The sequence below is a fragment of the Durotheca rogersii genome (genome assembly GCF_024521655.1).
Source record: "Durotheca rogersii strain YMJ 92031201 chromosome Unknown GGS23scaffold_36, whole genome shotgun sequence".
Lineage (NCBI taxonomy): Eukaryota > Fungi > Ascomycota > Sordariomycetes > Xylariales > Xylariaceae > Durotheca > Durotheca rogersii.
Genome location: NW_026251267.1, coordinates 16,009 through 33,347, shown reverse-complemented (window position 1 = coordinate 33,347; position 17,339 = coordinate 16,009). Strand labels below are relative to the sequence as shown.

Here is a 17,339-nt window from a genome sequence, read left to right as displayed (position 1 = left end):
CCGGACGGAACCCCCACCTTTCAACCTGTATTACGGCAGAAAATCACTAGGTACCAGCCGCGACCGAACAGTATCTCATACTCTATAATGTCTTGAGGTTCCAGCTTCTTTTTCTTCGAGATCCGGGTCCACAGAAGGGGATCTGGCACCCAGTATTCCAGGCCGAGAGTGGTACGCTGCAGGTATCTGGCGCCAACTTCGAGATCGAACAAGAGGGGCTGATTACCTACCTATACTTGAGCCAGTTATGGGACGAGAAAAATAAGTCACCGAGCCTTTTCAGGCACGGGACATGTGCATATTTTCTCCAAGAGAGGCCATACTATAGGTCGGAGCTGAACGGTACCTAAGACATGGTTTACTTAGGTACTTGGGTACCTACTAGGTACACTGCCGGGCAGGTACAGAGGTAGGTACTCTTGAAAATCAACCCCTCTCTGGCTGAGACATTCCATGGTAGGTCCATTATGGTGGCGTCTTACCGTTAACGTTGACCAGCTATTGGCATGGTACGCGCGCTGACACGCCCCCAAGACGTACACGCAATATGAGTACATGCATGAAATACCCACCCCAGAGCATACGTAGGTAGAGGTATGTACTTATACGGCGCATGTACAAGGTTGGACACCGTGCCGCCTAAGAGGTACCTACCTACCTACCTACCTAAGTAATACCTAGCACAGTCGCAGGCTAGATAGTTGTCGGTTCCTGGTCACGGAGTACACAGCCAAGCCGTATGAATGACTGAGGCCCGTCCAGGCGCGCTCCTGCACGCAGGCTTCTTCGGTATCCTGTCTCTTTTCCATTTGGTATCCAAAGTACAACACGGCCTCCCCGTAGGTATACGCCAGTAATTAACTAACGCAATTACCTACTTTGATAGGCATCTCGGGAGAGCCTATCACTGATTATCTCCGCTAGAAAAACCAGGTTCCGGCGTATCAGTCTGCCAGCCTGGAATTCCCTCGGGGTCGAGCATGAGACAAGATTCGGTTGAGTTTGGGCTCAGCGAGACTGCTAACGGCACCTGGAGCGGGGCCACGGATGCCGGCGGGTCTTCCTCCGGCTCAAACATCGCCGGGGCTCATCTTTGGCTGGTGGATGCTGAGGAAACAATACGCACGCCGGTAGATGGGGACGGTGGCCGGGTTGACGACGCGACGGCCTACGGACCGGAACCGGACCCCAAAGGCAAGGGTAAGGCTCCGTTGCTAGCCAGCAGAGAAAATTCAGACGAGCCAGATCGCAATGCCGCAAATGTTTCTACTACAAAACCGCACTCGTGGGTACCTACCACCGCCGCCTCTAGAGCGGGACCTACCGAGCCCCTTCAAAACGAAGGGCGGGAAGGGGTACAGCGATCCTGCCCAGCTGCGGGTGCAGAAAGCGATGGCGACAACTGTGGGGCAACAGCGCAAGGGTCATCTCGGATTAGCAGTCAAAGGCAAAAACAAAAGGAGGAGTCAGATCCGACAAGAGGGTCGGCGAAGGAGCGCGCGGAATCTCCTGCGAGCCAACCCGACAGCAGTGAAGCCGCGGAGCCGCCGCCCTTCCGGCCGCTTCAGTACGGAGATCCGGGCTGGGAGAGATCGGCTGATCGGCCGCCAAAGAAGTTACCTATTAGATTCAAGGATGCTGTAGGGCGCCAGTTTGTCTTCCCCTGGGAAAAAGTCAAAACCTGGGAGGTGAGCAACATTCCACCATTCTGCGGCCAGTCAGTAGGAAATTTCGGCTTAAAGGGGCGGGGCAGCGCGGCGTAGTCTCGGTTCTGAAGCTGACGGGTTATATCTTAGGGCATGGAGCTCCTTATCCGGAGCTGCTTCGCCCACGTTGCTGTGATAGGACCGCACGTGAACGAAGGGCACTACGACCTCCTCACCTACTTCCGCTTTTCAGCGAATTCCGGCTTTGGAATATCCCCCCAGGGAGTACCACCGCCAACCAACTCTCAACACCCATCTTCTCAGGAAGCGATCTCGACAGTGGCAATGCCTTCAGCTCCTGCAGCGCCCGCGGAGGCAGAGGAGGCTATGGGGGGTCAAGGTGATGGCATGTTGAGCGAGCCGGCGGTCCCAACAGCCCCAATTCCGTTGCCTGCTTCCGGTTCACCTATCCAAACACAGCAATCTCCTATTGTGATCTTACCTGAGCTAGTAAGTGGCCTTCTGACTCTCCCTCGCCCACAGCCTCCCCTTGTAACTGGTCTCAGGGAAGCGAGGTTTGCCAATCCGAACCCGCCTTGTGGGATTTTGGCCCCAAGGCGTAGTTCGCGACCCACAAGTCGTCAGAACAAGCAAGTTTACTAACTGCAGCTACTCAAGTGGGAGGATTTGATCGAGCCGGGAATGACCATCTGGATGCAAATGTGGCCGCCCTCCGCTCATGACCCACTGCCGCCAATAGCACCGCCTCCGGCCGTACAACCCCCTATCTCCGGCCCCCCGCATCCGTCAACCCGGGGATTCTTTCGGGGTAGAGGTCGCGGCCGAGGTTATGGTCGTGGAAGAGGGGTGGGCCCTCTGCCACCGGTTCCGCCCCTAGGGTGGACGATAGGCGAAGCATCTAAACCGAGAGGCAAGACGAGGAAGCGACAGGATGGCCTATAGACGCGCACGGCGCTCTCCTGCATCCTAGTTGGAACGGTTTCTAGGCATGGTAATGGGATTTATAGTGGTCTATGTTGTGGCCTTTTCGTGATTGCTCGTCTCTTCTCATTTTGAGCGACAACGGCATAAACTCCCCAGCCCCTCAAATGGGCGTAAAAAGAACAGCGGTACCTACCCAGGCACCCATATAGGGGGGGAGCAGCTCTATTAACTATTAACTACTTCAAGTTGGCGTGCAACTCGGCACTGGTCTAAACATATAGAAAGCTTGGTGGGAAGAAAGGGAACGCCATCAGGGGCGTCGCGGTAACTGTAGGTAGCATAGAATGAATGTGTGTGCTGATAATCTGGGGCGCGTTGTGCGCCTGTCGTCTCGAGAGTCAACTTTTCTTACGTCTAGTCACATCTAGCCGGACGAGAGAGAAGTGCCGGCACCTAAGGTACCTACCTACCTAGGTAGGTAGGTACGTAACGCAAGATGTTGATTCACGAGGTACCATCTGTACTTAGGGAGGTAGAGGGATTACGTGTAGGTATCGACTATCTGCGCCGTCTATCGATAAGCGAAGCTACTTACCTACCTAGGTACCTAGGTAAATAACAGGGCTTAGCTTACGCAGCCTCCCCTCTCTAGCTAAAAGGGCTCCGCCTCAGCGCTACGGCGGCGCTACATGTCTCACTCGAGGAATGTTTCCTACAGGTACCTACAGGCTAGGAGGTGGGTAGGTACCTACCCAGGTATATGGGTATCCGAGGGTGCCTGTCAACCACCGAGTTTCCTTCGCCTTCATCCCGTTCATCCCGCTTCCAACGGAACTTGGTCCCATTCTCATACAAACTTGCTCGTTTCCGTCGCATCGCCGGGCGGTCGACTACCACATATTTTCACGCATGCCGAAAACCTACCCAGGAGTGCCATAATCGTATGTCCATACCTACTACACCGCGGTCTATATACTATACACGTTGGCACACCTGTGGGTAGCGTCCTGCACCCCTCACCCCTCGTCCTACTCTATTTACCTACGTCACATCTCACGAGCTCACGAGCAAGACTATTGGGCTTATTTCCGCGCTTGCTACCCATAATAGATAGAGCTCTCGCGCCCCTATGCTCCGGCTCAAGTAGTCACACACATCGCACCCCAGCACTTTCTAAATGGAGTCCCTGGCGAAATTCAAGCGTCGGAGCGTCGACCTCTTCCACTCTCTTCCGCAGAACTTGCCGTCCATGCCTCGACTGCCCCATCTGCCTAATCTTCAGCGCTCTGGGGGTGATCCAACAATGAAGGGCACGTGGCAGCGTATTTCCGTCCCGCCCCTCCCGAGATCTTCGCATTCGCTCGACATCGTCGCCGGCAACGCGTACATATTTGGCGGCGAGATTGACCCGCGCAAGCCCGTCGATAATGATATGCATATCATAGCGCTGCCCTCGAGCGGCGCCCCCGCCGATTACTATGCCGTCAAGGCTAGGGTCTCTCCTAAGCGACAATTTGCTGAAAACCCTCCGCCGCCCATCACCGAGGAGGACGAAGCCGCGGCCGAGCTAAAGGACACCTTGGCCGATGTCCCGCTGAGCTCTCCCACCCCACCCACTGCCGAAGATACGTCGGCGACTACGGCCGAGAAGGGAAAAAACAAGCGCCCCGATTCCGAAGTTCCCTGTGCGCGCGTTGGTCACGCTACTGCTGTCATCGGTTCTCGCATCTTCCTGTTCGGCGGTCGTAATGTCGAGTCCTCCTCTGAGCCGCTCGACGAGGGTGGCCGCGTCTGGATCTTCGAAACCAAGACGCATACGTGGTCGTACCTGGACCCTTACCGCAATAGCCCAGTACCTCCCGCGAGAAGCTACTTTGCCGCGACCGCGACGGACAAGCCGCGAGACTTTGCTATCAAGCCCCTGCACCGAGCCTCGAGCTGGAAAGAGTGGGCCGAGGGAGACTCAGCTGACGTCGGAATTCCCCAGCGGCCGATTGCCGGCAGCGTGGCTGCGACTGCCACAGACGAGGAAGAGGCGGGGTTCGGCACCTTTATTATCCACGGAGGCTGCACGGCGTCCGGCGGCCGGACCGGGGATGTCTGGGCCTTCGACGTGCGCAGCTGCACCTGGAAGGAGTTACCGGCTGCCCCCGGTCCAGCCCGAGGCGGCGCCGCTCTCGCTCTCGCTAAGAGCAGGCTCTATAGATTCGGTGGCTACAGCGGGCAGGAGGAACTAGGTGGCCAACTTGACGTCTTGGAGCTCGGGCTCGACGAATTCGACGACCGAGTGAGCCGAGGCGAGGTTGGCGTCTTCGCGCGCGGCGGCTGGCAGACCATCGAGCCAGCCGCGGCCCCCGTGCCGCCTCAGGGCGGCGACGAGGCGGCCAAGCTGGTGCCTGCCGAGGAGTGGCCCGGAAACCGCAGCGTCAGCAGCATGGAACTCGTGCTCGGCGGCGGGGGGCGCGAGTACTTGGTCCTCATGCTCGGCGAGCAGAGCCCCAGCAGCGAGGGCCACGCGGGCGCGGGCCAGTTCTGGGGCGACGTCTGGGCCTTCCAAGTCCCCCCGCTCGGCATGACCGCCGCCAGCGTCACAGACGCCATACTGCAGTCCATGGGCCGAAAGACGGGAGAGGGTAGGTGGACTAGGGTGACCACGACTCCGTATGACGACGAAGACAACGCGGCGGCCGAGGGCCCGGGCCCGAGGGGCTGGATCGCGAGCGCCCCCCTGGGTGACCTCGAGGAGAACGCCGTCTTCGTTTTTGGCGGGCTGGACGGGAGCAATCGGAGGTTGGGCGACGGCTGGATTTTCCGGCTTCAGTAAGAGAAGCTCCGGTCTCTTGGCGAGACGGATGTCTAAATTGGGATTTTCCTTTTTTAGCGGCTAGGTTCTCTGGATGTATCGGGTTGGTCAAGTCGGATCGGATATGAAGAGGAAAGTGATGATTCCAAAAGGCGAGACTGATGAGCGAAACGGAAAGCCGAGTAATTTGCGGCCTCTTGCGTATGATCGATATGTTTGTTACGGGTAGGTGGCAGAAACGTCAAGTCACAGGTTTCTTTTTGAGTGTCAATACAAATGCAGCTTATGTACAAAGTCTCTACTGCGTATGCGCCGAGGCTCTAATAACCCTACCCTAGTCCCATCCCAGCTTACTACAGGTCTTCCCTTGTGGTCTCGATACCCCAAGGCCGGCTCGTCAGGTTCGTCAGGCCGGCGCTATTCTCGCAGGTCCGCCGACCGCTCAGGGGGCCGGGGGCCGGCACCTTGACGTTCTTCCCGGGCGACGTGGCACTCTCCTTGAGCGCTGCCAGCAGCTGCTTTGTGGTCTCGGGGGTCAGGTCCTCGTAGTAGTCGTCGTTGATCTGGATCATGGGGGCGTTCACGCAGGCACCGAGGCACTCGACCTCGATGAAGGTGAAGAGGCCGTCTGGCGTCGTCTCTCCCTGCTTGATACCCAGCTGCTCCTTGATCGCCTCGACGATCACGTCGCTGCCGCAGCCGCCGAGCTGGCAGGGCGTCTGTCATTCCGGCGGTCGTTAGCCTGTAAATGGCTCTTGATGATGGGGGAAGGGAGAAGGAAGGAAGGAGGAGAGGGTATTTGTAGTCGATGGTATATATTCGCTAGGCGGCCGCGATCGTCCATGAAAGCACGAAGGCGTCTCTCTCCCCCCTCGGTCTTATGGTGCCCGGGTTTTCGTATCGGCCGCATTGGGATAGCAGGTAGGTAGGCAGGAGAGGGGCGGGGCGGGGAGCCGAACTCACCGTCGTGCAAGCCTGGACGAAGAATTTGCCGACGGGCGTCCGGTTGTACATGGTGTAGAACGAGGCCACCTCGTAGACTCGCGAGGGGGGCATCTCGAGAATCCGCGCCACCTCGTTCATGACCGAGATGGATGTGAAGCCGTGCTGGCGCTGGCCCAGGTCGAGCAGCGGCATCACGGCCGCCTTCTTGTATTGCGGCGGATAGCGCTTCAGGATCTCGGCGATGAGCGTCTCGTTCTTGGCCGAGAACTTGAACGGTATGTCGGGGTTGTTGTCGGGGGTGTTCCGGTGCTATTGTCGCCAGGTAATCAGCAATGTCGTCAGTCGTCAGAGAGGGAGAGACAGAGAAGATCAATGCAGGGAATTCGAGCTTCCTCGCAAGTGTCCCCGCCTGGTTTCTCTAAGCGGCGCGGGCGCGGGAGGGAAAGGTGTAGCAGGCTCGAGCCTGTCATACTACATTCCGGGACGTCCGCCCAGCTCAGAAAGCCAACGCGGAGCCCACTTGGACTCGATCTAGAGGGGCCGGGCGAGGAGGGCGTACCACGGCGAGGGATTCACTTCTTCTTGAGCAGCCGGCCGTGAAGGCCCGAAGTTGCGACCGGGGAGCTCGACATGTTGAGCGCGTGGCATTCCTGAAGAACGCCGGTGCAATTTTTGAAGCCATCGCGAATGGGCCGTAGAGACAATCGGCGAGGGCTAGGGAGTCTCGGTCGGATCGACTTCGAGTTTGGCGACGGATGATGCCCATGACGACCTTTCGGACCCAATCATATCAACCCCGATGGTCAAGAGAGACCCGTCCGGCTAAACTTCGGTCCAATACGGTTTCCGCTCCTTTTCTACCAATTAAATCAAGAAATCCCCGCCACAGGTGGCTAAAGCGCAGCCAAGAGGTATCTCTAATAGGTACCAACCAGCCTTGGTAGAGGTTTTCATAGCGATAGTTTACTAATCAAAGACAAGGTACTAAGTTGCAGGTATGTAGATATCGCACCGATAAATTATAACGCAAATGCCGATCTCCCAGTTGTTGTCCTCGTCACTCTATGCCGCCCCCTACTCGCAAGCTGACTAATTCCATCAACATCGTCAAGGCTATTGTACTACAACACGAGATAGGAAAACCACTAGACACGAAATCGAATGAGCCAATAAGCCTCCTGCCACTCGTCACTCGGCCGCCCCAGTCTTCTCCTCGGCGGCCTCGCCATTGGCGGGCTTGGCTTCCTCCTCTTCCTCCTCCTCCTCTTCTTCCTTCTCCTCCCCGGGCTTTTCGTCGGTACTCTCCGCTGGCTTCTCGGCAGCACCAGCCTCCCCGCTCTCTTCAACTAGCTTCTTTACAGCTTGAACAGTGCCAGCGGGGCTGCCAGGCTCGAGCAGAAGAACCTTGCCAGATTTATCAACGACGAAGACGCCACGAGTAGTGCCCCTGGGCGCCTTCTTGAACCCGATGGCATCAATCAAGGTGGCGCCGGGATCGCACAGGAGAGGGTAGGGTAGGTTCTGCTTCGTCTTGAAGGTAGTGTTGGCCTTGGGCGAGTCGGTCGAAAGACCGTAGATCGCAAGGCCGCCCTTGGTTAGAGACTCGTAGGAGTCCCTAAAGAGACAGGCCTGGTTGGTGCCTGCAGATCAAGTTAGATGTGAACGGCGCCGATACGCCGTAGATAACGACTGCATCAAGTCAAACTTACAGCCTGGCGTGGAAGCCCTCGGGTAGGTAAAAATCACGACACCGGATATGCTCTCGTCAACCAGCGCCTTCAAGCTAGTTTTGGTGCCGTCATTTGTCTCGATCTCGCCACCGAACCCGTCTAGGGCGATGGCGCCACCAGCGACGGGTTTCGCGGGCTTCACGGGCTTCGCGGGCTTTGCGAGCTTTGCAGACTTGGATGAGCCATTGGCAGCGGCAGATTTCGCAGTGGTGGGCTTCGAGGTTTCCTTAGCCTTAGTCGCAGCCTTGGTAGTCCTCGTCTGCTTCTTAGCCGGAGGATCTGGGACCGGCGCAGGTGCTTTGCGCTTTCGAAGCTCGACAGGCATGATACCGCGACGGTGTCCTAAATAATGCAGTATATGCTCTTAAAATGAAATCCAGAAGCCCTTAAGTCGGTCGCTGGGGCACGGCGACTGTGAAATTCGGGTAGATGAGGAGAGAGTTTGAAGTTGGATGGGGAATCGATGGAAACGAGAAGGAAGAGTGGTGAGGTTGAAGTTGACGAGGTCGCAGGTAAACAGGAGGTTGCGACAAGGTCCAACCAATGAGGGACGGCCATCGCGACAGCTTTCCTGAGGGCGACAGGGGTGCAATATGGGTGGTTGTGCCACAGGGAACATCTCGCTGCCGACAGACAATTTAAAAATCCATTGCTAACGAGGCTAACGTGATCGAGCCCGTTTTTTGCAGAGTTCCAGCACAGGTCGGGCAGTTTGGGGGTGGACTTGAGGGCCGAGGAGAGGGAGAGAGAGGTTACTAGCAGGTAGGACTTTGCAGCGGGTACCCAACAGGAGCAGCCCTGGGTCACCACGGCGACTACCCCAGATAGTTCCCAAATAGGTACCTAAATGCCCTTTTAGCGGCTTGACGTGTCGAGGGGAGGTACCTCTGAATACATACGCATACCTCTATACGCATATGCATAACTACCTAACCTACCGTCCGTAGTAGCCAACCGACGGGACCTTCCGCACTGACACCACCTGACAGAAGACCCACCGAATACGGCAGCAGCTGGTGACAGCGAATATCAGTTGTTGGTCACGCCATTTCCTGACCCAGAAATGCCACCCCTTTTGGTGTGCATGCTTACTCAACATACCTGCCCTAGGCACCTAAGGTACCTACCCATATCTATTATACGCGTAGTATAGGTACACCGGTATTATGCCTGCCTCCATAGGCGCTACCTGACTTGGCCCTTAGGGTTCTGTTCTGCCCTGCTGCCAAGCTAGAACTCGGTCTTGTTTCTGTCTCTTTTGCTTTTCTATTCAAATTCCTTGGGAAGACCATTCATACAAATAATCAACACAAAAATGCTACTGGGGAGCTCAATCGGCAGGCGTCAAACTCCCTGTTCATATAGTATATGCAAACATGGGAGTAGATATGACCGAAACACGAGCCAAGCCACCAATGAAACCTATCCAGACTCCTGGCGCCGTACGTACTTGATCTTGTGCGGCGAATCTTCCGGCGGTGTCACAGGGCTTTGATGCCCATGTACGTGTCTTGCAGAGGAGGATATTACCTACTTCTCTAGATGCTCATAACAGGATGGACATATCCCTTCACATTTCTAAGTTTAGGTAAGTAATCGCTCTGCCAGCTACTTTGAAAATTACGCAAGCTTTAAGATGGGATAACCTCTCACGGTCCGTAGCCGAGAAGGGATCTATCCCAGTGCTGTGCCTCAGCCAACACCTACTCCCTTCTAGTTACCTGGCATATTTCACGTACTGATACGTAGATGTAGCTGGGGGATATTGCATCCTAACATTTCCCCTTCCTACAGATTCACCACGATACGATTGAGAGATTTCACTCTCCCCTTCGTTCTCTCACCATTCAACAATGTATGTAATTACAGTGTCTGGTCGCAATACAACAGCCATTATTATATTACCCTTTGCAATATCACCCTTCCCCGTAAGCCCGCCCCTGTCTCTACCTAGATATTTAAGCTGGAACTCTCAAACATGGATTCAAGAGGAAAAGTTCGAATTCTCGCCTCTAGGCTATGCGAGAAGGTGGACCTAACGCGTTTGGATGATGGAAGGCTACACCACCACTACCACGGATGCAGGGTCCCCTAGCCAACCCTCTCGACCCAACTCATAAATCATATATAAAGTGTATAGTTATGGGATTGGTGAAGATAACACGTTTTCGCACAAATTGGTGCCTTAGGCCAGAGTTACGTAGGGCGACCGCTGGGCTCTAAATTTATGTGACAAATTTAGGGGCTATCGTCGATATTTGATGTAGGTACCTAATGATAGTTTTCACCTTCCACTATAGGTACCTAGCCTGCCTGGGTGCCTAAAATAAGGCTTTAATAGGCACCTAGGAGGTATGTTGGTAGGCACTACCTACCTGTAAGTACACCTAAGCAAGGTACCCCCAGGGCTGACCTTATCACGCACTGCCCCGCCACTCAGACAAGACAGCTCCCCTCAGCGAAAGCTTCTTATCGAACCCGATCACAACATCTGCAACCACAACCCGTCACAATATCACACCCTTCTTGTAACCGCAAAACCCAGAAACTCTGTCCGTCCGCCATCAACCACCGAACCCGCACCGGACACCATCCCTCCAGACAGATATCAACAGTAACCCGTCGAGCATTATCCGCGCCCACCTTCACGACATCCGTACACGTCGCCACGGTATTGCTCCTCCGACAAGTGAAAAAGCCCCTCCCATACCTCCCCCCCCCCTTCCCGAGGCTGGCTGATCCCGCCTCGAGCGCTTGTCGTCATGGATAGGCTCGCCTCAGCGCTTCTGGCATTCCCACCAGGAGCTAGCCTCGATGGTTTGTCCGATAATGCCGCCTTCGATCAAGCTGTTAAGCCCCATGTCAGCAACCTCTCCAAAATACTTAGTGATCACAGCGCCGAGTTGATAGGCCATGCTCCTCAGCTACTTGAACTGCTTGACCCTGCCGTTAATTCACTGTCCTATCTCGCTGTTTTACACGCCCTCATATTTCCTCGGCCGGATCCTTCCGTCTCCATCGACGTCATTCTAGACGCGCTGGTTTCTTTCCTACTTTCTTTCGACGGGAGGCAGTGCCGATATGCCCGCGGCCACCTACAAGATATTTTTAACGCTGCTGGCAGCGGCCAGCTCCTCCCGGTAGGAATCGAGAGCCCCTCCGTCCGTCATCATCGTACTGACATCTTCAGCCCTCTGTTGCTGTTGAAACTCTCGCGCTAGCCATCTTGAATCTAGAACCAACCGGCAGTATCCTCACCTCCTCCCACCTCCTCCTCGCGAAACTTGCCTATACTACCAACAACATCGAGCCCGCCCTGGATGTTATCGACAAGAAGATCGTGTTCTACCCGGGCATGGCAAACTGCGGTGAGCCAAAGTATCTATGCGACCTCTCTTTGTCGCCCCCGGCCTATATCTCGCGGGACACCGGGCTCACTTCTCCGCTTAAGTCCTCGTCTATCATGGAGTATGACCTACTGTGCGGCCTGATGTACTCGTCGAGACGAGACTGGAGCAAGGCGTGTCAGGCTTTTGAGAGAGTCGTAACCTTCCCCACACGGGAAGGCGGGGCTAGCAAGATCATGGTCGAGGCGTATAAGAAGTGGTTATTGGTTAGCTTGCTCTCTAAAGGAAACCTGGGCGAAACCCCCCCGTACACGGGAGCCACGGCAGCGAAACTTTACCTTAACTTCACAAAGCCATACGCTACTATCGCCGGGTTATTTGTGGCCGATGATGCCGAAGAACTAAAGGCGCATGCTGAGAAGAACGCTCAACTATGGTCGGATGATGGCAACACGGGGCTAATCCACGAAGTTTTGGCTGCCTACCAGAAGTGGCAAGTTATAAGTCTAGAACGGATCTACTCTAAGATCTCCCTTTCCGAGATACGGGAACAGACGACGAGCGCCGAAACCGGCGGGCGCCTCGAGAATGACGAGGCCATCGAGACGCTCATCCAAAACATGATAATATCTGGCATGTTGAAAGGGGTCATCGAGAAGAACGACGACGGCTTGTCATACCTTACCTTTCTCCCCCCGTCTACCAACCTCTCAGAGCACGAGTTTGCTAGGGAACTCGCTACTACGGCAGCACGACTGAAGAAACTGCAGCCGATTTTCAAAGCGACGAACGAGCGCTTAAGTACTAATAGAGATTACATCAAACACGTGATCAAGGATGCCAAACAGCGCGAGAAGAGCGAGCAGGACCCTATCGGTTCCTTCGATGCGCATGTAGATGATGAGGATTTGATGGGCGGTGTGGTTGCCACCGGCTAGACGAAGAATACACTTGCGGCGCCATCTGCCAATTTTGGTCGCCAGCGATCGGCTTCGTCATTGGAAGCAGATTTGGCGTTTAGGATTCAATGCTCCCCGAGCTTGCTCCTTATGCGTGGGTTCGCGCCCGATTCGGAGGTCGTTCGAAAGATGGATGGTATGCCATGGCCACGCATGCATTAGCAGGCGACGACGTTCAGAAGGGTGACCTTCATCGCCAGACTCGTGGAGGTATTCAATGCGTGGCCTGTACAGGATATCATTTCGGTAGAAATAGACGATAGCTAAGAATCGTTGCAAGACTACGCTGTCGAAACAGTTGTCGACCCACCAAGGACGAATCAATAAGGGCGACAGTATTCTATACTGCTGTGGACTCTTCAACATTGTGTCATCTTGTGCATTCGTATAATCTACTCTCATAGCATCCGGTATGTCGGGATATAACGCCCACGTACCAGGTCTCCAGCCAGCTTGATCACGGTGAATTTCATTGTAGTACTTTTAGCGAGTGTCATATCTCGTAACAGCCAGCCTTCCCCCCCCCCCCCCCCCCCATTCCCCCTTGTCGCGGACGAGGCACCAGAAATTAGTAGCTCCCCCAATCCTTTCCGTCGGCCAGCAAGTTCCAACGGACAGACCCATGAGAGGCGAGCGCCCCGGGCACCAACCTGAGGATTTCTTCTGCCCTTTTCAACCCACTCTCTCCGAACTCGTTACAAGTGAATGTGCTGCTCGGTTCACTCCAACCAGTAGGAGAGTTCAGCTCTCTGCCCCCTTCCGTTTCCCGCACATATTGATGTTCCGCCTTGACATGACTATCGACATCTCACTACGTCACTCGGACGAGCGCTGCGTGGGATCACGAGCCGATTTCGAACTGCTTGATCATGTCGGACAGCTTGAGGGCCTCGGCCTTGAAGTCTAACGGACCGGCGCTCATGACTTGGTATCGCACCCTGCCCACCGCGCACACCATAGTTAGTAGTCGTATCCTATCGCGTCGGAGAAAGGAGGTGTGGGGGGGGGGGGGATGGACCATGCTGGAACGTACCGTTGGTTGCCCTCGTACGTGTCCATCTTAGCACGGCATCTGAAGTTCAGCTTAGTGCAATTGGCGGCCTCAAACACGGCCGGGAGCCGATCCTCGTCGCTCTCCTTGATTTCCATCAGCTCGTTGGCGGTCATGCCCATGATCACGCGCCCAACGTCGTCGAAGCACGACAGCCACATCTGGCCGGTGTGATCGTTCACGTTCACGCTCATAATGTAACGATACTGGGGCCGGGGATGCGTGATCTCGCACTTCTCGCACAGCCATCCGTCACCAGTGTCGGTCACCTTCTTGTTGCAGCCTTCACTGCTGCACGCGGGGTACGCGAAGTTCTCTTGTCTGATATAGACAACTGTCGCCTTTAGGTTGAAGTAATCTGCGTTCTCCATCCCGAGGCCTTCGTCCTTCACTTGCGAGATAACTTTGATCTGATCGGTCCGGCCCGTTGCGGAGCCTATGGATGCCAAATTGTTGTGGTTGGCGAAGCTGTCAGTGCGGCCTTGCGAGTCGTACCAACCCTTTAGACGATGAGCCTCTTCGATATCGGGGTCAACAGACACGGTGCCCGAGGCGAGTAGGGAGAGCGAGCGACCACCGAAATCGGACACTTTCACGCCCTTGAAGGCGACGACAGACTCGGGTTGGGCAGAGAATGCGGTGGCTGTTTTGCCCCATATCGTAACGCGCACAGAGAATCGCGAATCGTCCACCAAGGTTAATTCGCGCTTGTCGTACGACTTCTGGGTAGTCTTCGAGGTGATTTGGGAGACTTCGCCAACTTCCTTCAAAACACCCACAACATCAATCGTCGCGTCTTTTTCCACCGACTGAAGCTCCTGGATGTTCACAAAGCTGAAGCGGACCTGTGGCACACTAGACTGGTCCTCTGCCTTCTCAATCACCGTGTCCCGTTCGAAAGTAAGCTCGTAGTCGTTGGGGAGGTTCGTGAATTGTTTCTTGGCGAAGGAAATTCGGCACGGGTTACTGATGTAGTAGACATGACCCTCTTGTAGCAAGTCGTAGAACTGATCGCATTGTTCGTTGAACCCTGTCGCCCTGATCTCGCCGCTTTCGTCCAGGAGATTGACTGAGAACAATTTACCCTCTCCAGAGGTTTTGTGCCATGTCTTAATGTCGGACTTCTGCGTTACGCGCGCTTTTATAGTCCACTTATGGGCGTAAGGGGAAAGAGTCTCGATTGGGTAGATGACGATGTTCCCGTTGCGGTGAGATGTGCTGCTGGCGCCTCCACCCGCACGCGACGACATCGGCTCCGACTTAACAGGCGCCGAAGACTCAGTTTTTACACCATAGAAATTCGTACCACTGATGGCGGTATTTGCGGCTTGCGGCTTGCCTTCGAAGGCCGTGGGTTCGCCAATTCGTTCGTGGACACCTAGTTCCTTGGCGACTTCGAGGTCGAGGATGATGAGGATGCTGTAAGGTGTCAACCGCAACGATCCGCTGGCAAAGATAACTCAAGACTTACTTCTTCCCCTTGACGGAATTTCCTTGATACGACTTAACTCGAACGATACACCCGCGCGCGATAGATCCGTCATGAATGACATGGTTCGCCTCTGTGAATTTTTCGCTGTCGGCACCATATCAGAAGTAAAATAGGGCCGCTATACGTACGAGTCGCCAGCATACACTGAATATAGTTGCGTATATCGCTCAAGACCACTCTATACCGGTCCGGCTGCATATCACCCTGTGCAGCCAGAGGCTTTATTTGTAGGCATTGCAAGACGGGGACGGGGAAGAGTCGCGCCGCATTATTGCCGTCGCTAAAGATGGTTCTAGAGTTCTGGTTAGCATACCCATATCCCACTAGAATGACGCAGGACCACAGTGGCTGGCATACTCCAGGGCCCCTTGGGTAATGGCTGCTTGGGCTGCCACGAGAGACATTTTGACGTTATTTTGCCTTGCTGGGCCGTTATCTTTGGGAGCGGCACAACGTGGTTGTGTATCGGATGCAAAAAGAGGGTGGTGTGTGTAGTCTTGATAATGGAGAGATTGATTTGATAAACGCGTCCGGGCCTGAAAAGGCGCGTCTTGGAGCTAACGCGGGGGTTTAAAGTGGTGGGTGGCTTGTATCTAGGTAGTAGCCAGACAGAGCAGAGCGGAGAGGCCCTATTATTACATAAGCCCTAGCTATTTCCTCCTTTTTCTCGATATACCTTCTAGCTCCTTCTAGCCCTCTTTTTCTTATCCCTTCCCAGCTGCCGTTCTTAGCTGGCTGATTCACTGATTACAGCTGTTTATAGTTGTAATCTAGTTCGATCAGCACCGGGCTAGTTGTTGGTAGTTGGGTAGACATTGCCTTATAAGTCTTCAATATCGTGCCTACGCTGCTCCCGTTTAGTACTAGGCTAGTTATTGAAAGTTAGGTAGTATATTACCTATATAGGTATAATAGGCTGCGCCTAGTTATAGAACCCTGGTTAGTATAGCACTAGGGTACGTAACCGCTCCTCCCGTATATAGCTAGCTCTTAAAGGCGCGGCCTTAATAGAGCGTACCTTTCTTCCTTTTCCTTTTCGTATAGCTTTATTCCTTTAATTTATACCCTTTTACCTAGCGAATAGCTTTTAAAACCGTAATAAAAAGCTATATCATTTTCTCCGTAAGGTTAGTACTTAAACTTCCGATATCCGACTCCTAGATAGCGGAAGATAAGTTTAAGGCGTAGTCGAGCGCTTAGGAGGCGACGCTAACCTATTACGTATTATTATAAGACCCTTACTTCTTAAACTTTATAAGAGAATATATAACCGATTTCCTACGAAGTAACTCCCTAGTATCCGTACTACCGGTACCCGTATCCGTACCGGAAGTTATAGCTACCTTACCTACGGACGTAAACGAAATTCGACGAAAACCTCTTAAGTGGTACGAATAGGACGGGAAGGTTATATCGTTTTACTTTTACCTAGAAAAACTATAGGCGAAAATCTTAATCGACGCCTTAAACGGGTTATTCGGTAATAATAACGTAATATAGTACTTTATCCTCGGTACGATACCCGAGGATCGGTAGCGGAAGATAGAATACTTCTAGAGATCTAGCGACTTAGAAGGCGGATTTTAACCTAAGGACCTATTAAGGTATATAAAAGAGACGTTTAATAATATTTAGGTTAAGGAGAATACGTAATAGAAACTACGGAAACTACGGTAGAAAGAGGAGGAGACCTTCGGGAGCTTCCTACTCGATTTCGAAGAGGTTTTAACGAACGCTAAAGGCTCTAGCTAGGATAACGATAGTAAGCTAACGTAACTAAAGGCGGTATTATTTAACTACCTTTAAAATATATTAATTCCGATTTAAATATCCTAGGATTACGATACCTTTATCGCTTAAATTTATTTAATCGCGTAGCGCTACGAATAAACCGCCGAATTTAAGCGACTTACGAACTAATTAGGCGAAAATAAACGCTACTCGGCGATCCCGAGTTACGAATTAATATCCGTTACTTAACGCTTAGACTTCGTCCGGATAAATACTTAGGACGATACGATTATAGCGGGCTTTATTAGATCGTAAAGGAAGCCCCGCTAAACTTACGGTAGGTCTAATAGCGGGCCTAGTAGTAATACCCGACGGATAAGGTAAGTACCTTAGGAAAAATACGAGAAAAGGAAGGTTTAAGGTAGTTATTTCCGCTACGGCGCTAGTTAGTACTAGGTTAGGAATTACCCCTACCTACCGGTAGTTCGCCCGGGTAGCTAAGGGCGGTCCCCGTCCGTACCGGTATAAATAACGTAAGTTATCGAATTATTACTAAAAGAACTAGAGGATATATTAGTTAATATAACGGCGGGAAAAGAATAGCTTCGTTACGAAATCGGGTAACGGAGCCTAGCTAGGAGGTAGTAAATAAATAGAAAGCCTATAAGGATAAAATAAAAAGTAGTCCCT

General features: G+C 53.5%; 6 protein-coding genes across 6 annotated transcripts; 3 read left to right on the top strand and 3 right to left on the bottom strand.

Annotated features, from left to right (window-relative positions):
- Window positions 1-614: 614 nt before the first annotated feature.
- GGS23DRAFT_586903 (uncharacterized protein) lies at window positions 615-3,042 on the top strand. The gene is made up of 3 exons (XM_051517462.1): window positions 615-1,688; window positions 1,797-2,156; window positions 2,325-3,042. The coding sequence occupies exons 1-3, from the start codon at window positions 981-983 to the stop codon at window positions 2,607-2,609; spliced, it is 1,353 nt and encodes a 450-aa protein (XP_051367812.1). The 5' UTR covers window positions 615-980; the 3' UTR covers window positions 2,610-3,042.
- Window positions 3,043-3,297: 255 nt separating this feature from the next.
- Window positions 3,298-5,689, top strand: GGS23DRAFT_586895 (uncharacterized protein). Its single transcript, XM_051517461.1, has one exon. It carries the CDS (start codon window positions 3,769-3,771, stop codon window positions 5,413-5,415), a length of 1,647 nt encoding a protein of 548 aa, XP_051367811.1. The 5' UTR covers window positions 3,298-3,768; the 3' UTR covers window positions 5,416-5,689.
- GGS23DRAFT_586884 (thioredoxin-like [2Fe-2S] ferredoxin-domain-containing protein) lies at window positions 5,690-7,192 on the bottom strand. Its single transcript, XM_051517460.1, has 3 exons — window positions 6,899-7,192; window positions 6,358-6,648; window positions 5,690-6,113 (listed from the first exon to the last, which is right to left on the bottom strand). Exons 1-3 carry the CDS (start codon window positions 7,103-7,105, stop codon window positions 5,748-5,750), a joined length of 864 nt encoding a protein of 287 aa, XP_051367810.1. The 5' UTR covers window positions 7,106-7,192; the 3' UTR covers window positions 5,690-5,747.
- On the bottom strand, window positions 7,189-9,008 carry GGS23DRAFT_586883 (AhpC-TSA-domain-containing protein). The gene is made up of 2 exons (XM_051517459.1): window positions 8,049-9,008; window positions 7,189-7,979 (listed from the first exon to the last, which is right to left on the bottom strand). Exons 1-2 carry the CDS (start codon window positions 8,392-8,394, stop codon window positions 7,528-7,530), a joined length of 798 nt encoding a protein of 265 aa, XP_051367809.1. The 5' UTR covers window positions 8,395-9,008; the 3' UTR covers window positions 7,189-7,527.
- Window positions 9,009-10,497: 1,489 nt separating this feature from the next.
- Window positions 10,498-12,896, top strand: GGS23DRAFT_586879 (uncharacterized protein). The gene is made up of 2 exons (XM_051517458.1): window positions 10,498-11,209; window positions 11,260-12,896. The coding sequence occupies exons 1-2, from the start codon at window positions 10,832-10,834 to the stop codon at window positions 12,352-12,354; spliced, it is 1,473 nt and encodes a 490-aa protein (XP_051367808.1). The 5' UTR covers window positions 10,498-10,831; the 3' UTR covers window positions 12,355-12,896.
- A 15-nt stretch (window positions 12,897-12,911) lies between these two features.
- GGS23DRAFT_586877 (replication factor-a protein) lies at window positions 12,912-15,672 on the bottom strand. The gene is made up of 5 exons (XM_051517457.1): window positions 15,276-15,672; window positions 15,047-15,210; window positions 14,898-14,988; window positions 13,409-14,845; window positions 12,912-13,313 (listed from the first exon to the last, which is right to left on the bottom strand). The coding sequence occupies exons 1-5, from the start codon at window positions 15,320-15,322 to the stop codon at window positions 13,217-13,219; spliced, it is 1,836 nt and encodes a 611-aa protein (XP_051367807.1). The 5' UTR covers window positions 15,323-15,672; the 3' UTR covers window positions 12,912-13,216.
- Window positions 15,673-17,339: the final 1,667 nt, after the last annotated feature.